We start from the raw sequence: 24,541 nt of genomic DNA, 5'->3' as shown, positions 1-24,541 counted from the left end.
GATACCTTCATCTCCAGATGTTTTTCTACCCCAAGAGGGTTTTCCTTTTGCTTCACCTCTGGCGGTCACTTACTTCCCAGTAACACTTCCTTGTAAAACAGTGGCTACCAGCAGAGATGGACCGTTTCTCTACACGGGACCACCCTGTCACACATCTTTCAAGAGGAAACATTGACATTCACAGACTGCCAAAGAGCATCAAGCTCTCAGAAATGTACAGTCTGATTACTACATCATCATCATTCGATTTGCAGGCATGCATTGTCATCTAATGATACAAAATACTAAGGAATAAAGCCAAGAAGGATAGGTCAATTTAGGGAACCAAACTGATGCACCAGAATTCAATAAGAAAACACTCCCTCAGTTCTAGAAGAAGTGCATTCTCTACTGACTGGATGGTTAAACAAAGTAGTATTCATTCACAATGAATTCAAATAGTGGCATGTTTAATTTATCGACTACAGAACATTTCACAGAGAGTTTCTTGCATACTGCACACTCATGTTAGTGATTGAGGAATGGTTGGTTGAGAAATGTTTTTGGATAGATAGTTGTCGTACATTCAAGATAATAATGCCACCTATGACTAATTACACAATATTCTCTAGTTGCCTAATGGTATACTGGTTACATTGTACATCACCAGTCTATTCCCATATATCATACACACGTTTTACAAGTAGTAGCATTTATTTCAACGAAGATTCAGTCAGCCTGTGACCATGCACAAATGTTGTTATCACTGAGTGTAACGTGTTTGCGTTCAAAGATGGAACCATGGTACTGACAGTGGTTGCATGTCTGCTCTTCTTATTCCAACTTCTTCATAGTGTGATTTGAGATGTGGCTTGTTTGGAGCGATGAGGGTGCAAATCTGTCAACCAGTGGTGCTGTTTTGTTACAGTCAACATTAAAATGATCTAACATAGTAGTAGCTGGTGTGACAATTCTGAGTTGATAAAGGATTATGTTAAACCAGACAAGAGAGATATTTTAAATGATTTAAAGTTCTTCTTGCTAGGTGGTTTTGGGGTGTTAAGATGGTCTGGTCTCTGGCTACACTCTGTCAGTTCCCAGAGAAAGTTGCTCTGGTTCACTGTATAGATTTCCCAGGCTCTGTGACTTGAGACTTCATGGCTCACTGTACAATACTTCAACAATGTGGACTTCTATTCCTGTGATGCAATCTTTTCAATTTCCTTTCTGTACAGACTCTTGCTCACAGGTATTTGGAACATGTACTTATTTTCCCACAATGCGATTGGTTTTTAAATTCCTCTCTTCGGGAATCACAGTTTATCCCTCAAAGGTATTAAGATGATGGACATCAGTTCCCACAATGAAATAGCCTTTCACTTTTCTCACTTCAGAATTCACAACATTTCCTTCACAGGTATTGAAGAGGTGCACATCAATTTCCACAATACAATAGACGTTTATCGGCCTCACTTTAAGATTCACATGCTCGCCACAATTGGTATTGAGAACATGGGCTTCTGCTGCCTCTTTGCACTGGCTTTTTAATTTCCTTGCAACCCCTTGCTCAGATGTATTGGTTTCGTGGACTTCTTTTGGGAATGTACCTGTCGGGGTGGTTATCCCGGGGTCGGCTGAGCCGTCCGCGGACCTCCGGGTTGGGAGGCCCCAACTCCTCCCGAACTTCCCAAAAATGAGTATGAGACACACACCAGAAGCAAGGCGGTTCTGCTGTTTATTAAAACACGGCAGGGATGGATCTAGGATCGTACGGGTCCGTCCAGACTCTCAAAATTCGTGGGGCTCGCAGGCCCTTTTTGCCACAGTATGATGCGCTACTTGCGTCACCTGGGAAAGTTAGCGAAAAAACCTATTGCCACTCCGGATTGGTTCCTCGAGTGGTAGGGTTAGTATAGTATACATATAGAGAGTAATATTAGTGGTTAAGGATGAGTCAGGTGGCGTACTTGGGTTGTCCCTTCTATTAGATACTTGAAAATTGTTACACGAAGACCCCTAATGATTGGCTAATGTTAGTGGCATCAGTGATGAGTGCCCTCATGTTCTGATTGGTCCTCCCGCGAGCCCCCCAGTCTGGGACCATCATCGTTCCCAGCTCGCAGTGTACCTGTCACTAGCAACAATGTGTAACTATGTGTTTGTGCAGACAATGTGCGGGTTTGCTCATAGGCCTGAGAGCAGGCCATTCCCATCGCTGTAGGTGTCCATCTAGTAATTTCACTGTTGCAACCTGTGTCCCAGACGTGGGACCCAGGCGACTTCTTCCTCGTGGGTCTGGCACCTTGTCAGGTCGGCTTGGTCACGTGTGGAGAGACCGTAGCTGGGGCGGAATTATGCACATTTAAAGTTGTATTTTGCTTCTGTGTGCTTGGCTTTGCTTACAGGTGTGACCTTGGCGCCGGCTGGTAGCATACGAGTTGCAACATCGCCCCCTTGGCTTTGAGCTCTCGCTGGGCTCGTTCTACGTGATCAGCACTTGTACTCTCGCTCATACAGTGTTCATGGCGGTTCTTGCTTGCGGCCTACTTGGGCCTGGTTCATGGGTGGGGATGTGTAATGCACGGCACCTGTGTTGCGGTTTGACATGGCTTCATAAGCAATATTACGTCTTCTTTATATTCTCATCACGATGCGAGGGGTGGGAGAAGCGTCAGCAGGCGTATACTCGAGTGCTTTATGCGTCTTGTGTTTCTGCATTACTAAAAAAGGGTCCTATGTGAAAAATAATAAAGATGTGCGTCAGTGGGTGTATCCGTCACCTACGTCATAGCACTGAATATATTCTTCGTGTAGGTTGGTGCGTGAGTGACCAGTGTGCATGGTGGCACGTGTGTTCTTGGCAGTTGGCTAGGTCGTTATGGCATCTCTAATGATGTGGGTGCTCGTTGTTAAGGTCTTAGTCGAGTCCATCCATGCCGCAGGTGTCGGCTTGAGTAGGACAGGCTGGTGGGCATATCCTTATTCTTGAACCAGGGTAGTTTGTCATCTGGTAGATAGACGTACTCATCTCGTGGTGGGTGTCTGGGCCGCGATCCTCTAGGCCATGGTCGCGAGGAGATTGGGGGGAGCTTTTTCTCCCATTCTCCCACTTCATACCGAATAGCAAATTTAGTGTTTGTCCAAATATCCAAAATATCATCATTCGGTTGAAGCAGAATGGGAGGCCAAATAGTTGTTTTATGTAATAAATCCTAATGCAAACATGAACAACACATTTTAAAAGGAAATACTGTTTTAAATATTGAAATTGGGGTTTGTGACCTTTCACACTCGCACAAGGTATTGTGACGAGAGCATACTCTCTCTAGTAATGTGCGGAATTCTTGGATATAAGAGTGCAACAAGTGTTTATTTGTGTAGCCGACACGTGTTTCGACCCTCAGAGGTCATTTTCAAGGCGATATGAGGTTGGTTGAGACTGATTAGATAGTCTTATGCTGGGCTGGGGAGGTGTGCCAAGTATTTGTCAAGTGGATATTCCACAGATTCTGCTACGCTGAGGTAGCCTGAAGTGCCTGTTTGGGCTCTGCCAGTATGATGGGCGGAGTATCTAATCAGTCTCAACCAAACTCATATTGCCTTGATAATTACCCCTGAGTCTCGAAACACGAGTCGGCTACACAAATAAACACTTGTTGCACTCTTAAATCCAAAAGTTATGACTCATTACTACAGAGAATATGCTCTTATCCTCATCATAATACCTGGTGTGAGTGTGAGGAGTCTCAAACCCCACCTTCAATTTTCTAGACAAGGACAGTGGGGCACTGTTCTAAGTAGACCCCACCACACGTAGCAGGGTATACCATGACTATCAAATCAAGCACAGCAGTCCCGTTTTTGTAGTGCTCCCACCAGCTCTTATACTTGTTAACATCTGTTCCAATGTTTTATTCATTGCTTCTCGTTTTAGTTCACATTTTATCCTTAGTTAAAACATACAATCTAGAAAAGAAGAGATTAACAAATAAGCAGTGATCATATATACAGACAGCATATGCAAAGCCAGTGCTACTCGACTCTTCAACCATCCACCCGACAACACCAGCACGCATAGACAGTGGTCTCTCTCTGCCCACACAGAAAGGAGCTCTCATCTCACACCTTTCCTGTTGGGGCAGATTGGCCTGAAATGTTATTCCAGAGATTTCCGAGTAAGCAAAACCCAAAACAGGTTGGGAAATGTCAGCCACATCTTGCATTAACTGACATGATACCATGCTTTTCTTTTGCCTAATTGAATACCATGGTGGCAAGACTTTTGTGGGCAGCACTGTTCATGCCATCAAGCTCTTTAAAGCAGAACAAATCTGTACCATACAGAAACACAATGTTTAGTATTTGATTGATAAAACATTTTGCTACCAATCATCCTAAACAATGGGAGACTATGAACAAGACCGTCAGTAAAGGGGTCTGAGGGTATTAGCTTTGATGCAGAGAATTCAAAATCTCCGGATGGGGGTATATGTGAAATTAAATCATCGGAATGCACAAATCTGATTTTAATGACTTGTTTAAATATGCTTCCCTTTAATGAACGAAGGAAGCAGGCATGAGGTAATAGTAGATGTTACTGTAAAGTGGGATTATCTGGTCCGTTTTTACTACTAATTTACTGTTTTATTGGTGTGCGAAAAAAAAATGGTTAAGATCTTTTTTCTTGCTGCAAAATATCAGTTTTTCAGGAACTGCATCTTCTATACTGAATTGTAACTATTTGACTTTCTATTTATAGTTTGTATTACCTTGTTAAAGCAGCACATTGACAGTGATTTACTTAAGTTATTCAATTGCTGTAATTGCATTTTGCTATACTGTTTATTTGTTGTTATTGGAAAAATCTAATCATTCCACTAAAGCTATATAATCACGTTACCAAACCAGAAATTAGTGTTTTCGGTATGCATAGGAACATTCTCATTAAAGGTTGTGGCAACCGAGTCTCACGAAAGGACAACGATATTTTGGACTCCTGACTTGCATGGTGGGGAGTTGGTATTAAATGTTAACATTGAGAACACTGTTTCTTTCTGAATCAGTGATTACATTGTCACATTTTAATTGGGGGCTTATACCCATTTTCACTCTTGATGAGAATGGTTTTTATTGATTTATGAATTTTCTTCTACCAATTACCATTTAGAATTAAATACAATGTCAACACAATGAATTTTGGTGCTGGGTTGTATTTCAAGTGGGACCAGACTGATATACAAATGGATATTTTTGCGTATGGACCGTATAACTATAGCATGGTTGAAGACCTTCCTGAATGGGCACCATCCCATAGAATTTGTTACTAGGTCTTGTTTTTCGTCCCAGTGGTGTCATCCTTTTGGCAAACAATGATTTTCATCATGGATCAATATCAGGTCGAGGAGGGGAGTGGGACTGTGACTAACACGTGAATGTACTATATGACCGCTAATGAATGCTCATACCTTTATGTTGTGTTGTATTACTCCGCTTTTATACTATGCCATACTCTGAATAAATACAATCAATACGTGCATACAATGACAGTTGGCAAATGTTTTATTCTGGGAGTCGGAACAAGTACATCATGATGTGGTCAAATGTATTCAATAGTTGAGCAAAGAATTGCCAACTGTACAATGGAATTTAAGGATGGGAAGGCACAGAGTGGGCCGATGTGGAACATTGAACAGTCACTGGTCTGGGGTAGTAAGACGGAGGGGTGGGACGGGGAAGTAGGCCACTTAGGGGCCATGGGTTCAACCTTTGTACCCCCCAATAATTCATTTTTTAAACTCGTTCAAAGCTGGATCTAGTCACCCTCGAACCTTGAATGCACAAAGGTGTGTGTGGTGGTCCTCAGAGGAAAAGGAAGGCCCGCCTTTTTTTGTCCAATCCATCAAAGTTCTGTTGCTTAATAGTTATACACTGACAAAACCATATCATGTCATTTTATTAACCACTGGTTTCCTTTGACCTCGTATAGTTGTCAGAACGTGTGTGTACCACTGGCTGGGGCTTCGGTTCACATACAACAAAATGATGGGCCCAGCTCTGATTGCTCCCTTTGTTCTCTGTCTGGGAAGGCTTGACACTTTCCTTAAAGAATAGGTCCTACCCCATGGGGATGCAGGTGGGAGCCAGTGCCACAAAACAAAGAGGTGGGTTTCCCCTACTTTGCTGGCAGAGGGGAAGCAGCGATCAATATAAATGAAAAACCAGCCAGCGGAATGAATTGAAGATACTCAAACAGGCCGCTAAAAGGCCACCAAAACGGGGGAGGACCCCCAAGGGTCACAACACAGATCAATCCACTAAGAACGAAACAATCGTTAAAAATACTGTATTTATTTAGAATTTGTACTCGTTAAAATAAGTATTAAATCATCTGAAGTTCTGTACATAAAATACGCAATGTGACAACATTAATGTATCAATCATAAAGTGCATCGTGTAAAGTGACTGAGTGCTAGTTTCACTGTTGGCTGTAAGTGAAAAAGTCAAAGAAATAAATTACAGTAGACCTAGATGCTACTAGATTGATCCCAAAAATGGGTTTCCCGTGCGAGCGAAGAAAGTCACTCGATAAGGGAAACCACAATCGCCTATTCAGATCTGAAGGCAAAAGGGCCAAAAATAAATCAACAAAGGGCAATCTAGTCACAAAAAAGGATCATGCAGCCAACCACAATGGTTAGTTACAGCACTGCACAATATAATGAACACATTGTAAATGTTACAATAAACATTGAAAAAAATGCTAAAATTAGCCAAGGGATGCTATGCGTCAACTACTCTTGTGTCAGGACAGGAACAATGTGACATACAGTACAATAGACTTGGCACAATTAACAGATAGTAGTTTCGATGGAGACAACACGTCTAACTCAAAAGCCGACGATATCCATCTTCATCAGGACGTGGCATTCCCGTAGGCGTCATAATTCTTTGAAATTCATCTGTCTTAATTTACACAATATATTTAGAGAACAAGGTTAAACATTTCACAATGTATAAAACACACCTAAAATGTAAACACAGAGGAAAAAAGAAAAAAGAAAAAAAAATTGAAATTTTAACAGTTACATCAACAATGTGAAAAGTAGACACATAAAAGTGGATGATCTGTGAGTGAATCCCAAAGCGCCCAACCCGTTAACCATAGCTCAATTGCGTCATGAGGTCTGAAAAACAATGTGGGAGAAAAGATATTTACCATAGTCTCAACCAATTAGGCTGGTCCCGGAATCCTGCCGATAAGTCCAGGAAGTATTAATCAGGCTGTGCCATAGACTGGGTCTCTATGAATTAGACCTGGATGTAAGGGTATAAAATCACACATAAGAATGTCTCCAAAGGTTTATGTGCAGTGAAACAGAAGTATCCAAAGTGGCAAATTCAGCTACATATAAAACAAGATGTAAAACAAGTTAATGAATCCAAAAAAAGCAAAAAGGAAAAGAGAAGGGAACCATTTATATCCTAAAAGTGCAATGGGAAACGAAGCCCCTCCCGATTGGAATACCATCTATGTAAAGTACATATCAAATATAAATGTAAAAAATAATAATGAAAAGCAACAACATGCCGTAGCCGCGGCAAAGTCAATAAGAATTGTACCATATAAGTGGTGGAATAAGTTCACGTTATAGAATAACAGCCAAGAGATTCAGGCTGTCAATTGATGGAATACACCCTCAGGGATTCAAAACGCAACGAGGTAGCAAATATATATGACAGGCTGACAAGTAATGTCACATAACCAGAAGGACCTATCTCACATCATGAGATTCATTGTATCTAGGTGGATGAGATTGCCTTCGAATTAAGTATACATGGGCACTGTGCAGGATCTCCCAGCCAATGCAAAATCCCCTGTCAACATTAGTATCTGGGAGTCCTGTTGAACACTGATTGCCATTCCTCCTGAGCGTTTAATCCGGATATATGGCTTTGAGTATTATATATCCACCAGTGTTCGCGTGAGGCAAGTCTATTAGCCGTAGCATATTGGTCAGGCCCTAAGACACGCTCTAGGCACCACCATTGTAAGTCCTTACAACTATGTTGATACTCAATAAAATGCCCCACTAAGGGCGAAGACAAATTATGCATTCTAATCCGGGATCTGTGCTCTGAAATCCTCAATTTTATAGGTCTCGATGTCTTACCTATATAGGACTTCATACAAGGGCACGTTATAACGTAGACCACATTCTTGGAATTACATGTGGTGTGGTCCCTCAATTTCCAAGGCTTGTGGTTGATGGTGACGGTGTTGGTAGCCATAGTAAATCCGCACTATCAACACTTCCCACATGGGTAGTGGCCAGTGACCTTCTCCATGCCCCACATTTGAGTGATAGTTAATGGTGCCTTGGTGACATGCGACCTGTCCGCCTGAGATAGCCAACTCTTGAGGTTCTTTCCCTTTCCCTTTTTGAAGGCATACATCGGACGCGCAAGATCTGCTATATTCATTTGGAGCAGATGCCAATGTCAATGAGAGCCAGTGCTTCAAAGAATGTCCTGCCAGTTTTCCATGGAACGTAATGACTGGAATCTCTTTGAATTCAGGCAGACATGAAAGGGGAGAAGTAGTGTTGCTTAAAAGAAGAGCTATCCCCAAACAAAGGGTCCCACCATCTTGGAAATGGTTAGGGGCCACTCCTTCATATGCCGCGTTCCAACTGCCTGCAGACAAAGCAAAAGCTACTGTTACACCAGCTGAGGTTACTCCCTTACAAAAGCCTTGAAATGGACCAACACGCTGAGTACAAATGACTTTAAAAGGGGGAGACCCCCAACCCCCTTTACTGGAATCATCATTAGACTCAAGATTAAGAGGTATTTCCCTGTAGCTTTTTTGGGGTGCACTCTCCCCAAAGTCCTCAGCCATTGAAGTGAAGCGAAAGCTTTACAAGGAAAGAGCAATACCCTCCCTCCAGCCACTTCAAGGGAACATTTACAGGTACCCAGGACTGCATTCTGGAAGTGGCAGCCCAGCAAATGCTCTCCCGGATCGGAAGGGCAGAAGAAGGACTTACATTATCCTCTGGGGCCCTAGTCTCACTGCAACCCATGATCAAAGTAACAGCTTTGGGCTTTGTTTCCTGCCAGTCATCTTGAGCTGCTGAAATACCCACAGAGCTGCCTTTGGCATTGTACCCATATTTGAACTGCTTCAATACGTTTTTGAGATGCCAACTCAACCTTGCCTGCCTGTACCCCAGTGCCCTCGAAACGATTGCTGTTGTCGAGTCAATAGTGATGACTTGCTCATTGTCTGGTAAATTTGTTTTCAGTGCACGATCGGGCAGCAGGGTACCTAGACAGGGCTTGCGGCATGTGGGGATCAAATGGGAAAAAGCTTGGAAGTTCATGGTGCTTATGGCTGATGACCATCGCATAAAGGTGCAGCTGCTTCCAGCAACTGAATGGCGAAGAACCTCTTAGTGGTCAAAAGATAAATGGCAGCTCTAAGAACTGTGTGGAAAAAGTGCCATAGATATGTTGCGGTCCAAATAAATAAATTAAATAATGTTGAGGTGTGTGAACGATGCAGCTGGTTCACTACATTAAAACAAAAAATGGTATGTTCAAACAATGCTACCAGGTATTGTAAAGACAGGGCTGATTGTTCACATTGTGCAAAATAGGAACAAATTGTTTATTGGGTCGGGTACAGTGATGTAATTTCGCAAGAACCAATATATCTTTTTAATGTCACCATTTTCCATTCATCAGTAGGGTCTCCATTCTCACAGGGGGAACACGATGGAGCCAGTTGAAATGTTAGTCAGTGCAATTAGTGTGCTAGAAGTCTGAGAGCTGACTGTCAGGGTTTGGGCAGGATGATCAACCTGATAAAATGATGGTTTTTCCATAGGGTTTTGATTTTTACAGGCATTGTATTCAAGGACAAAGTGCATATGTGACCCATGCATGAGCAAATGTAGCCACTCTGGTCTATCTACAATATTTTTTTTCAGAAGGCATCTTGTTATCTAGAATACCTTTTAAGAGACACAGATGAATGAGATCAAAATAATGTTAGAGAACTGTGTAATGTTTTTCATTGAGCCGTGCATTGCTTTTTGATTGAATCCCATGTTGTTCATTGTGTATTCATTGTAAACACCTGGTGCTGCATTCTCCCACTGTATAAAACGTAACGTATGCATTATAAACAGCCTTGGGCTGTTATTCGCTGTTATTCACTCTTGTAAGCAGAGGATGATTGGATCATATTAAAAGGTTGGTGTTGCTGTGGCACATTTAGTGATTTGTCAGGCTGGGAAATCTCTTATTTTCCTATAGTACACAAGCCTCATCGTGGGAAAATATATTTTCTAGTGAATCTGTTGATTATTATGGTATCCAGGAACCAGGGTTCACATTCTACCTCCGCCCCTTGCACCAATTGTGCATCCATGAGCATTGCTTCTCAGAACCTCAGTTCCCTTCTCTACAAAAATGAATAATTTAGAAATGGTCTAAATGACAGAGTGCATTGACAGCAAATATTTAAATAAGCAAGAGTTGCATCATGTTCGAACCAGAGCTAAGGTATACAAGTGATGTATGCATGTATGTCATGTTTTGCTTGGTGTTTATGCAAAATAGCCTTTGTGCTACATGTTGGCTCAAAAGGCAACCGGATATATATAGATTTTCAAATAACAATTGGGCTAATGAGTTGTGCACCGTCTATCACTCGATTGGAGAACAGTCAGGCTGATAGGACTGCTTGGGCCCCCGCCCTAACCGACTTTCGAAGCGATCAGCCAGTAGGCAAATGGACTGTTCTCTAAACGCCAACACACATGCCCTTCTTGAGATGATAAGTGGCTCTTGTTGACTCAGTTGTTGACAAGATCTCAGGTGATGTGAGTTCAAATCGTGACTACTTCACTTGACAAGCTTGTTTATTCCTGATCAAATCTCTTTACTGCCTATCATCTGAGTTCTCTAATCTGCCAACATTCGGAGCCATTAAAAGCAGGCTAAATATCAGTTTGTGTATAAAAATTGTAAAAGCCACAGTTAATACAAGCAGAACTGTTCAGTGTTTGAACCAGTGCTGCTTCAATGTATATGATTATAGTGGTGAGTTGACTGAATTCTGCATCCTGATATATAAATGACGCAATCCATCAGGGACTGAGCTCATCCTGACACTATCCAAAGTGCTTTCATGAGGGTGATTGAGGAGTGATTCTGTTGTTTGCTTTCCCCACAGAGACGGAGCATATTGGCACAGCTCTGTACACCAAAGCCAATCCAGACTTTAGCTCCCATGAAGCATTGCTTAGGATACAAATGCCGCACAGACCCGAAGGACAAACTTAGATCAAGGCATGGGGGACTGGCTTCTATCTAGCAGTGGTTGCAAAATCTATTGAACCAACAGCATTCACTTAGTGCAAAGGAAACCGTTGGCGAAAGCGTTGGGGAATACGCACTCCGGTGCTCACGTCGCAGCTCAACATGAAACAGTCAGGAGAGATGGAACATGCTGTGGAGCCACTGATGTTACTAAAATCTTTTCCACTGTGCTGTTCTTCATTAACACTGATAAGTCCTCAGGCAATTAAACAATGCCACACATCATCTACAATGAAAATAAGAACCACAAAGGAATAACCAATCACCAAAGTGATGCCAAAACGCCATGGGGAATAGAAAGAGTTGTTGAAGCCAGCTCCCCACCTACACACTATGAAAATGGCTTGGAAAGTACAGTAAGGAGAAGAATCTCAGAGAAAGCTTAAGTGCCTTCTGCTTCTCCCTTAATACAAGGGGAGTTTACTGAAGGAAGGAATCCTCAAGAGGCTACATGGGAGAAGTTAGTGAAAGCCTGGAAGACTTGAAAGGAAAGATGGAATCCTGACAATATCCGGAAACCGTAAGGAGAAAGGGTGATCAAAGTGATGGCAAAACACTTTTTCAAGATCTTTGGAAAACCAGAGAGCCAGAGGTGAAACATCTATTTGATAATGCCCCAGGAGGAGAAATTGGGCATGAGGGTAATTAATACTGTCTTCCTGTAAACAACTTGGAATGAGGGGGAAGCTATTTCTCCTGAAGAAGCTGAACTAAATCTGAGAGTCAAGCATAAGTGAAATCGGAGCAACACAATGGGCCTCATTACACGGACGGCGGTAAGGGTTAACGGTCACCGTTAATGGCAACAGTGACCGTTAACCCTTACCGCCGTACTACGAGGTCCCTTTGCGGGTTGGAGGATTTAACGCCTGCTTCTTGCAGGCGTTAAAATCCAACCCGCTAAGGGACCTCAGAGCTAATTACGGCACCGCAAAATTGCGGTGCCGTAATTAGCGCCTTCCCCATTAGCATAGAGCCCTATGGGGCAGAAATGGGAATGGGGAAGGGCAATGGCGGAAAGGGGATTTACCGCCCCTCCAACCTTGGAATGGGGCGGTAAATCCCCTTTCCGCCAAGGCGGTGCCGGTATTTTACCGGCATGAGCCATGGCGCTAATAGCGCCATGGCTCACCGCCTACCGTGTAATGAGGCCCAATGTCTGGGAGAGATCTGGGAGAGACCTTTTGTGAATGCTGAGAAGTACAAAGTCTGGGAGAGACCTATTGAGAAACCTCATGGACTGGAGATGGCCTGCAAGTGAATGCTGCAAAGCTGATAAGAAACCTGGCCTGGGAAGAGAAAGCTGTGGAGCTTCATACCTGGGAGAGGTTTTAGGAAACATTGTGAAAACAGAAAGTCTATGAGTCCAGTCTGTGAGGAAGTCCCGAAAGAGCCCTCCCGCCAATGGTTGTTTGTTTTGTTTTAATTAACTTAGGGATGGATATTTAAGACTAGGCATTGTGAACTATTTTGTTGGTCAATACTGGAACTTTGTGTTACAGCTTAGTGGAGCCAGGAGGATGAGGACTTATTAAGAACAGGATTTGGGCACGTTTATTTTGGCCGGTGCCTTGCACATTCTTTTGCAGACTAGGGTGCCTGGAGTGACAATGACTTGCAAGACTATGTAAGCTACTTAGTTGAAATACTGTGAATAATCTTATGGATCCCTCACTAAAGCCCTGCCTAAAGTGTCCACTCCTGTGGCCAGGGAAAGACAGATGCTTCCTGATCCTGATCTTCGGGGTGGTATACTGCAGGAGGATCACCTGGGAGGAGACAGGGCCCAGGGTGGTGAGGAGATCCTGTGGGATGAGACGCAGTATTTGTCCTCTAACAGGGAGTGCTTTGCTGGTTTGCCAAAACAGGTAATGTCATATTGCCATTATAGTGTCCCTGACCCATATATAAGACCTATGACCCGGGGTACAAGCTCTGTTAAATCTGAGCAATCTTTGTCAAAAGAAAGATCTTTTAAAAATACATTCCCTTCTTACTACCTACGATATATTATAAAACTAATCTAGAGAAAATGCCTTAAATTCAATGTACTCCTCTGTAACAACCAATTCTAACAGTCCATCTTTTACTGAGTTTAAGGGAAATAAATCGACCCTTAAAAATAGCTAAATTTCTGAAAGAACTAACTTTACTAAAGGGGCCTACAAGTCCCACAATCCCAGAAGTACTGGGACGAGGAATAGGGCTGAAGAGGCATGCTGTAGCAGTAGGCAGGAAATTAAGCCTAACAGCCCACACCTCAAGGAACCCCCCCTCAGGCGCAGGCAATTGGAAGGAATGGAAGGAGCTGGAACTTTGACTGGAATGCGAGCTGTAACAGTAGTGGCGGAAGGAAGAACGCACGAGACTGGCAAACCAAGCAGAAGTGGCAGAACAAGAAGAGGGTCCTGTTACCTCTAAATCTGAAGTGCAGAGGCTGCGCAGCGGATGACGCACAGGGTAGTTGTTTTTCCCCATGTGATCCTGGTTGCTGTGGTTGCCAAGCTGTAGACATGCAGGAGACTGATGCAAGAAGCATTTGTCAAGCTGTGGGTCTCAGGAGCGAGAGGTGCTCCCTGAACGTGTGGCCTGACTGGTGACACTTTTATCTGAGAAGGGTGTGGGTCCCAAGCGAGCCAGAAGCAGTAGAAGTTGTGGCAGAAGTCAGGAAAACAGTGCGACCCACAGAGCAAGTGTTGAAGAAGCCAGTGAATGAAGCACAGTGTTCTAACACCTGGCACAAGCATTGACGACAACAATATCCAGCTCCCTGTTAACTCAGGTGAGACTTAAAGTGAGTAGATGTTGTTCGTTGAATCTAAAACAACCTGAACAATGGTATACCGTGAAAGGGATTATACTCATGTGCGCAGCTAACATTGCCCATTGTTCAAGCATTTAAAGACAGTACTGTTTAAAGGAGTGATCGCATGTCCCTAATTAAGGAGAGGGAACGCTGCTAAGACCATTACCAAATACCTAACTTTTACAATATTAGTGTTACAACATTTAACTTGTGAAAACTACCCACAAAGGAGTAATGAACTCTATCCTTCACTTTCACACAGGAATACAATTATATACCAATCTTTAAACCTTAAAAACTATACCAAGAAGTGGTTGTGTCTGCCTAATTGTGATTTCTAAGGAAAGACTGACTTCTATTCTTTATCCTAAAAAGGTGTAAATTTCATTTATAAGAAGTTAAAGTATATAACGATTGAAGAAGAAGATAAGCATTGCCCAAGACAAGAGTCTCCCCATATTAACTCTGAAACCAACCTTTCTCAGAGTTAAGAAGCAAACTAACTGTACTGTGAAGTTGATACCAGTACATCGGCCTTGTATCAAATGTGCAAGTATTACCTGAAACTAGGAGAGTTGCATCAAGGCTTCTCGGTAATGAATTGGGCTGATAACTGTCAGAAAGGTTCAGGTAAAGTTGGGGAAAGGGAACTGACTGCTTGAAAGATTATTTTGAAGTTGCCACAACCTATAGTGCTAGAGCATCTGGAAGACTGAGAGAAATGAGTCTTAAAGGCAAACCCAGGTTGTTATTGCAGCAGATGGAAAAGTGAGCGAAAGAGGCTGCCTTTTTGAAGAGTTATTCAGAGGAAGAGTGCCTTGCCTACTTGAAGTTGTTGAAGTACTTTAAAGTATATCTTGTTGAAGCCTGCCTAAAAAGTACACATCACTGAAGCTGTGGTAGTAGTCCAAAGTACCAAAGCTGTGGTGGTATATTTGGTTGTCATTGGATGCAACAGTGTAGTAATTCAAATAAAGAGTGGAACTGTGAGACAAAGGTGACTGTTCTCATAGTGAATGAAGTAGAAGTGAAGTTGATAATATTGAAGCAGTGACATTAAGAAGTCATCCTGACAAATATACCATTGTGAAGCCTAAAACTGTAATGAAGAGAATACTAACTGTTAACCAAGAACTGTGTATCACTATTAGTTGTGGATGTTGCTTTTCATTTGAACTGTGGCAAGTCTTCTTGAGGAGGTGACAAAGCATTGTGGCCAGGATTACCATTGGTGCTATTTGGAGGAAGAGGAAATTGGATATTTCACCAAGGAGAAGAGATTTGCTATCATAGGAACTATGGTTTCCAAACATTTACATTGACTTTGAAATATCAAGAACTGATTTGAAACATGTATTTCTTTGGTTGACCACTAACGGACCTGACCTTGAATCCTCGGGAAGAGAAATCACCTAGGACATTATGCGGCTATTCAGAGACTGTGAATGTTGTTCTTGTGATGTTCTATTGCCATATATTTTCTTTGTGTATTTGTTGCTTAGTGTGAGAGTCAGTTATCATGTGTTAGTGTTTCCGGTTAGGCAGGGAAATCCTCCCCAGAGTAGGGACAGTGAGGCATTTTTGCACATATTTACTTTAAGAATAAAATGGCATATGTTGAAAAATTCTCAAACAGTTGTCCACCTCGCATTACTAACCCCTCACAGCACTTTCTTCAGAGGTTTGGAACGTCTAAATAAACCCCACTTTTGAGTTTACACATCCATGACACTGTTTTCAGTAGAATCAGCTTTATGATTTTTAATCACTTGCTTAGTTTTTATTGGAATTTAGAACAACCCTTTTCCTGACAAGCATACTGTATAAAAGTACTTTTCACAATCATCATTCTAAATATTCACCCGTGTCATTGCTCTGTCTTACCACATTATATATCTCTTTATGGTGCATTCATTTCAACCAACTTATTTTTTACACTTTCACCATATACATCACATATTTGGCTTTCCTATTTTGCCAGCGTGAGTATTTAGTGGTTACATCTCCGACATAAAAATGATGTTGGCCATATGTATGCATGTACTTTGGTGATGTCGCTGGAAAGCAACCATGTGCTGTACATAAAGGGAAACATTCAGGGGGTTAGAGGTTGGGTGTTGGGGTTGCAAACGTTGCAGGTGTGGGCAATAGGAGAAGAGAGCAAAAGGCGTGTTTCCTATTTTTTCTCTCTTGCTTTTATGTGTTTTCTAATCTGGTAATATTGTAGCTTCTGGTGGCATGTTGGCCTCTTGAAATGATGAGTATCTCCACCAAGTAGAGTCATGTTTGGTTGTTTCAGGTGATGCAGGCAATCTTTAACATGATGCATGTTTGAAAAGGAAGACATTTCAGGTCCTTTAGGATCAGAGTGATGTGGTTGAATTTTCCTCGTCCTGTGATGAAGTGTGCTTCAGTGTGCTGTACAAATTTCAGAGGGATCAAGTTGGCATCTGGGACACCTGTGAGTTAGGTGTTACCGTTCAGATAGTAGATGACCAAGGCTTGGACGACTCTTTAGAAACCCGGGGCAGGAAGAAGTGCTGGATTTTGTGGAGGAGTGTATGCTTGTACAATTCTATTTGGGTTTTCTTGGTGAAGTGTGTTTTAAATAAATGAGAGGTCACAGCCAATGTAAAAGTTGCAAGATGTTGTACTAGGTGAGAATTGTGACATTAATCAGCAAGGTTAATTTCAATCCTCCAGTGCTTATTGAGGTTTCTTAGGAGAGTAAGTTTGGTCTGCGGCGGGCTGAGGTTAGGTAGAAAGTCGACATCCAGGCTTGGATGAGGGACAGACAATGTATGAATTGATGGATGCCCTTGATGCAATTAGTCTTTAGGTAAATCTATGTGGCATCTGTGCATTGGTGTATCTTGCAATTGGTCTAGGCAAGGTGCTTCTCCAGAGGCTCCAAGTAGATGTAGAAGATGATGGGTGGCAGGATCGAATCCTAAAGGTTCTTGCTCCTCGAAACTGGACTCTGGTATTAAGCGTGTTATTAAAGAGCAATTAGAATTAATTAATTATAATTATATAATGAATGGGTGGTGTTTCCTTCTAGTGGGGCCCATCCAGGTGTGTTGATGTCTGTCTGAGAGGTCTGAGTCAAACTATTGCAGGAATCTTCCTTTGAAGCTCATGCGGGTGATAAGATGTTTTGGCGGGCTTCATGGTTAATGGTTTCAAAGTCAGAGAGGTTTAGTGTCTGGAGTTTCTACTGGAGAACGCCTTCAGTAACTTGGATGGTGTCGGTTTCTGTAGTGCATCATGGTCGGAATCTGATTTGGTAGTCTTGTCGGCGATTGTGCTGCATAATCCTTTCATGCAGTTGGATGACAATCTTCTTCTCACTCCTTTTTTCCAAGCAAGGGTAGATGAACCATAGGGTTTTAAATTGCCTGGTCTTTCGGGTTGAGCATGGGTTTCTACAGAGGATGGAGGATGGGTTCCATTGTCAGTGTGTCTGGCATGGTGACTTGCATGAGTGATGTGATGATGATGTTGAGCAAATCATAAGATAACATATCAGGTTTGGGAATACTAGTGAAAGTGCATTTCAATTTTACTTTTAAGTACATGAAACATAAATACATGTCTCGATGTACAAAAACAGCAGCATTTTGCTTAGATATTTCTGCAGGGACCTTTGCAACGGGAACAATAATGAACTCTCCTGTTCCATCTTTGCCTTACCACAATTCTGTGAAAAGCGTGGCTTGTCCCCTTTCATGCAATGAGCTTGCTAAGTGAAGATCGCTTTCAGATGTTTTCACCGTAGAAGTGCAAGGGAAGAGTTAACGTTCAGTCCATACTATTCCAACAAATGCAGGCAGCACAACATGTCTTACTCGCCACTAGGGACTCCACGTGGGGCACGTTTTGTGTTTTGTTACCTGCCAACATAGACATGGTAAGATGGTCTTTATGAAAGGACAAAAAGAGGTTATGGATGCATTCCTGTTCCTGTGGGTTATTGTGGCTGCATCGATAGTGACAGAGACAAGGGGGCAGATGCATGTTTTTTTTATTAATTGTAGGGGTCCAAGAGAGGAATACATTTGGGGGATAACTTGCTTGGAAGCCCAGCATTTATGGATTGGTTCAGCCCACAATTGGAGCAATCTAATTGTAGCTGCCCCGCAAACCGTGTGTTAATGGTCATAATACTATCTTTTATTTGTAATTGGTAAATCTGTTTTCTAACCACCTGTGGGATTGTAGCATCACACTCTGAGGCTGCTTAACAATATTTTCTAATGTTGTGTATTTTTTCAGTCTAACAGATTTTACATTTATAAAGTATGAACTATCACAAGTATCAAATCTGGAAAGCTTACATTTCCTTTTCTCCTATAAACCTTTGGTTATTAGCTCAGATAAAACTAAACATCCGGTGTTTAACCTGCATACAACATTCAGGTTAGATATCTCTTTGGTAGTCCATCTGCTCGGACAGGCATCCTTCTTTAACTTTAGGGGATTGTATTTACTCAAAACTGCAAAGATCCGGTCAGAATGTAAGGGAAGTGAATTAAGATTAGGCAGATGTGACAGTAAAATTCTCGAAGTCTGGTGGGCCTCCTGTTGCACCGACATTGGATGGAAATATATAGGGCTACGTTCATTGTTGCATTGGATTTGAACTCATTCATCATCTCGTTTGGAGCCTTATTGATAAGGTTTGGTGTTTGATCCCTCCCTTAGTTTGAGTTTGTTAGTAGTATGGGCTGCAAGATAGGGCTCCATGCAATCTGGACCAGCCCTGAAATAACAACTTAAATGAGGCAAAGATGGCTCTCATCAGTTGGCCGGAAACACCCACAATCTAGGTAGCTTGGAATAGCAAGCAAGAGGACTCAGGTTTCCCTGTGCCATGGCAGAGAAAAGTCTTTTAGTCCTGTTTTTTTGTAATTCTATGGTCTGCATTGGTAAATTCAAAATGTTAAAAACAAAAGCGACCATTCCTAGAATTCCAAGAAAAAAACAGCACTGTATTAGTTCTTCACGCAAGGCAAGGGCGACTTTGATAGCGCTTAGAAAGCTAACTGAAACATAACGAAAGTATGACCCAGACAACAGAGTTTAAACATGCCTTATCAAAATACCTACCTAAAATTCATGTTAAGAATACTACCGATTGCTGATGTGAACAAAAGCTGACAAGCTGAGAATTCTGAAAAATGGTGCTGCTGTTCTGCTCGTAAGGAAGCAGTTTTCACATTCAATCGATCTGCCCTCCATATGCTGCAACTAGAAGATACTGACTAAAAACATTTTTTTCTTTTTTTTGGCATTTGTAATATTCACTGAGAACTTTTACAATTTGAGGTAACAAAATGGCCCTATGTAATATTTGCTTTGGCAAAGTTTATGTAAGGACGTGGATGCCAAGGTGAAAACACACTGCCTTAGATTAATACATTAAAAACTACTGATCAAGCCTGCAGGCAAACAGGTTATGATTGCTAGATGTTCTGCTCCATGTTTCATTTGTGTTATGTGAAATAAAATGTTATATTCAGACACACAATGTACCCTGTCCTATCAGAATATTTTCTATTTCAAACTCGTACTAAAGGCATATCACGAAGATATAATATTTGCTCATTTTCAATATTCATTCTTCAAGCATATCTTTGCCTTTTTGATTATTAATTTCAGCTGAGAAGGATGAGTTCTGGTGCTGAGTTTGGTGGTTCCAAGCCAGCTCAAAGTACCCCTGATGGAGCATATCATCGCTATGGAGTGCGTTCCTACCTGCATCAGTTTTATGAAGACTGCACGGCTTCAATTTGGGAGTATGACGATGATTTTCATATTCAGAGATCGCCAAGCAGGTGGAGCTCTGTTTTCTGGAAGGTACAGTATTAATGCCTTCAAAATATCCTTATGATGATAAAAAAAAGTATTTTCTATCTTCGTTGTCAATATTTTTAGAATTGAGAATTATTCTATTGGTGACTTGCCGTGAATATGTTTTTATCATGTTCCTATTGAAGAATCTGATTATCAAAGACGACACATAGTAACTTTCAACTTGTTTCTCATTTTTAATGGTAACTAGTGCTGGGAGGATAGCTAAGGGCCAGCTCTCTTGTTTTGGAAACAAGACAATGTGGAGTAGCAAGGGTTCAATACCCGGTTCCACGCTTAGAGGTTGGACTCTGACATATACAGAAACTAGTTTTGGAATCTTATTCTAGCAGGAGTATACTCACATTTTCTCAATAGTTAGTTGCTGATGGGTGTAGTAATTTTCAGTTAAAGCTTGTAAATGTCATTATGTTAATTTAGTTTCCCTTGACATTTTTAAGTTGTTAGGGGTAAAGGAGTCAGAGTTTGAGCCTCTGAGTGTGTCCTGTAAGAGTGTATTATTAATCACGAGGGTCCTGGTGAGCATGGTGGAAAACCCCTCTAGATATACAGTTGAACATTTGATTAAAAAGAGTACCAACATCATAGGTGTAGAGTTAAACTAAAATACATCCGTTGTTAGACTTGCCTGAAATAACCCATCTGAAAAGTACACTAAATTATTTAATCTCCATAATATTAGCATTCCCTATGGTGCATCTAAAATGCTACATTATCAAGCTACTACATTTAAGTCAGTAGGATTTCACCTAGATGTTCTAAATACCTATACAACATTGCTTTTAAAAGTGATAAACACATGAAAACAAAGAGTTGACAAATTACAAAACAAACACTGAATATTACAGAACATTATTCTGGTGAGAATTGATGATCTTGCCGTGCAACCATTACTTATGTAAAAATCAAAATCATCTGCTAACTTCATAACTTCACATATAATCAGTGATACAATTCTGAAAACAATTTCCAAATATTCTCCAGATTATGAAACAAGTCCTTTCATGTAACCAATTCTCTTTTCATTTTCTATGCAGATTGTGAACACAGTTTTTTTTAAACTCTCATCTATCGTTGGCCTACATTTCTTTTTCTGATATCCTTTGATCAAATATTCGGGTTTACAGCTTTATCAACCAAAACCTCAGGAGTCAAATCCTTATGCATGAATTACTATTGTAACTTAATATTCCCGTCATTTTTTTCACGGGTCCTCAAAATCCAAAATAAAAGGTCTCTTATTAGAAAACTATGACCAAACGTTCACAAATCCTGGACATGACAAGAGAATGATGATTGATCATTCTTTTTCTCACATTCTCTAAGACTAAATTCGGAATTGGTCAATGCTCTCTGGAATTTCTAGGCAAGATCAATTTGTTGTCAAAGTTACTTTTCAATACTCAGGACCATAACTCATGATTCATTTGTTTTTGTTACTCATTTTAACCTTACATATTAATGTATTTCCCAGTCTTAGGGGTCGATTCATGGAGCAAACGTGCACCGAAAAATCCCAGCGCAAGCAGGCGCAAGGTGGCGCAAGCGTGAGAAACCCAGCGCACGCGCACGCGTGCGATTCAAGGAAGACGCTGCACGTGTTTCCCGCTGTCCGTGCACCAAACCCTGCCATGGCGCTCGCGGGCACACACGGTGTGCGCTGCGCGCAGAGCAAAAGGCGCACATAGCGCGGCGCACACAACCCAAGTGGGCGGAACAGTGGGCATAACACGCGGAATGGGGAATAACGCGTGAAAAAGAAGGCGTAACTGGGGAAGTACTGCAGGGAACTACACGGAACGCCCACACGCACGGGAACAACCCGTATTCATGGATTCGAATACGGGAAACCCGCGCACGGCAAAAGACGCACACAGGCATCAACGCGTCCGCCACACGAAGGCAGGCGGAAGCGTCCCCGCGCACAGTATAAAAGTGCGCGCAAACAACAAACACGTATATACAGCTACGATGAATGCCCCATTTGTCGCAGCACTGATCGTGGGACACCGCAGGAGGAGGAGAATAGCCAGGGCACACATTTTCGCACCACGTACAAGCCTTTTTGGGATGCCTGACGACCAGGTCTACGGCAGGTATAGGTTTCCACCCCATATCATCCTAGACCTGGTCAGGGAGTGGGAAGATGACCTTACATCCCCCACCCTTTGCTCCCAAGCATGAGCCCCTTGGAGAAGGGGCTCAATGTCCTGCATTTCTTGGCCACTGGGTCATTCCAGCGGACTACTGCCATAGTGGGGGGGGTCTCACAGGCCATGCAGTCACGCTGCCTACACCAGGTACTGGCAATCATGACAGCGCGCCCCTCAGTCCGCAGGCACATATACATGCCCAGAACACCAGCAGAAAGGCAGGCCATTGTCCTGGATTTTTTCAGGGTGGCACACTTCCCCAAAGTGCTTGGTGCCATAGATTGCACCCATGTGGCCCTACGTCCACCTAGGGCCACTGAGCACATCTACCGAAACCGCAAGCACTGGCATTCCATCAATGTACAGGTGGTATGCGTTGCAAAGGGAATCATCACCTCTGTCTATGCAAACTACCCTGGCTCCACCCATGACAGTTTCATATACAGAATGTCCGACCTGAGCCGGGCCCTGGAAGCTGGGCAGCATGGTGACACATGGCTTCTAGGTGAGTACAAATGCCCTTGCTCATGCATGCATGTCACACACACACACACAAATACACAAACCCCAATAATCACAACCATTTACACCTCCCCAGGGGACAGTGCCTACCCTCTGAGCAACCACATGATGACGCCAATCCAGAACCCCACCACACCACCCCAGGTAAGATACAACGCCGCTCATATTGCAACCAGGGCCATAGTGGAGCGCACATTCAGAGTGCTCAAGTCACGTTTCTGCTCCCTTAACCGCTCTGGCGGGCAGCTACTCTATGCACCCCCAGTAGTGTGCAGGATCATTGTGGCAGCATGTGTCCTGCACAATGTTGCAACACGGCAGGGCGTACCGGTGGACATGGTGGTGCCCCCAAATCCCCAACCACAGGCACAGGCGCTGCCCATGGGAGGGGACAGGGCACGTGGCGAGGAAGCCCGGACCCAGCTTGTGGCCACATTTTTCACCTAAACTCCCACCCCTGCGGAGTGCACACAGGCCTGGCACATACCAGGTGACAATCGATGATGACAAAGAGACAGTCAACTGTCACAACCCTACCACCCTGAGATAGTTGCCATGGAAGTGCCACATTGTCTGCATCCCTAGCTACTTAAACACAAGCTATCCTGTGTGACCAAAAGGCACACATATGACATGACATGATATGGCATTTCTAACGTGCCTATACACAAGTATTTCAAGGTGCGACGAAGCCGGGAGGGGGGAACAAGGGAAGACAGACAACGATACTACTAGGCCAGGTGTCATTTAGATTGCGCAAGTGCAGGGGTAGGGGGAAGGGAAAAGTGCAAGGGGAAGGGGAGGGGGGGTGCAGTACAGGGTAAGTAGACTAAAAAACAAATAAATAGGCCAGCTGGTGGCAACTGCAAAGGTAAGTGCAGACAAGTGCTGGGAAGGGGGGGGCTGTAGGGATAGAGAGACAGTCCTGCAGTGCAGGGGTTGCCAGGGAGGCAGTGCAAGTGGAGAGTGGCTGGGCCAGGGACCGAGGTCGGTGAGAGTGGCCCAGTTGCAGATCCAGTGCAGTTCCAGTGAAGAATTTTGCAAGGGAGAGGGAGAGGGAAAGCAGAAGCAAAGAGGAAGGTCTTGAGGTGCTTCCGGAACCGGAGATGGTTCTCCTCGTTCCAGTGAGGCAGGAAGGCTGTTCCAGAGGGAGGCCCCTGCCGCGGAGAGAGATCTACCTCCAGCTAGTTGCTTTGAGAAGTGGATGACCCTGACATGCAAGGTGTGAATCACACACACCTGCAAAACAGGCCATGACCATCACTGTTATGTCACTCAAACCCTCCCAAACCACAACATGACATGGCAAGCAATACCCATACACCAACACAGTACCAATAAGGTACACATTGCCATGTCAAAAATGTAAAGTGGCATCAGACAATGATGCCTGACATGGAATCAGATGAAATGACTGACCAACAACCTCCCACCCAAAATAAGTCATTCCCAAATGCATTACAAAAGTTGTAGACGTAACATAACAATGAATGCCTGTCTACATGCACATTGTGCATTTCAAAATCAACACTGCAGCTTCTGTGTGCTGTGTCCAACTCCTGCAACACGCTGCTCAGCGCACAGCACAGTGAACAGCCATTGTGTGTGATGCACACCCTGAGCATCACATCTAAGCGACAAACCACATCAAAAAGCAAATTAGGCATGTACAGGATCCATAATTGGTCACAGAACATGTGCTGCAGGGACACAGTGGGCACCAGAAGGCAAACAGAGTGTACACGTGGATATGCAAGGGTGGTTGTACATGTAGTGCATCATAGTGCAAGTGTGTGGGTCAGTAAGGACATGCACTCAA

The 24,541-nt window shown here is 42.9% G+C and overlaps 1 protein-coding gene across 2 annotated transcripts in view; it reads left to right on the top strand.

The window, feature by feature from the left end:
• The window catches only part of NRSN1 (neurensin 1), a 211,017-nt gene that overhangs the window by 131,004 nt on the left and 55,472 nt on the right, over positions 1-24,541 (top strand). For both annotated transcript variants that reach the window (XM_069613572.1, XM_069613573.1), the window contains exon 2: positions 19,835-20,032. In XM_069613572.1, the coding sequence (XP_069469673.1) occupies positions 19,844-20,032 (189 nt within the window). In that variant the 5' untranslated portion in view covers positions 19,835-19,843. The remainder of the gene's footprint in view (positions 1-19,834; positions 20,033-24,541) is intronic.

The sequence above is a fragment of the Ambystoma mexicanum genome, chromosome 5p (assembly GCF_040938575.1).
Source record: "Ambystoma mexicanum isolate Mex_15411 chromosome 5p, UKY_AmexF1_1, whole genome shotgun sequence".
Taxonomy (NCBI): Eukaryota; Metazoa; Chordata; class Amphibia; order Caudata; family Ambystomatidae; genus Ambystoma; species Ambystoma mexicanum.
This window is presented reverse-complemented; position numbering and strand designations above follow the sequence as displayed.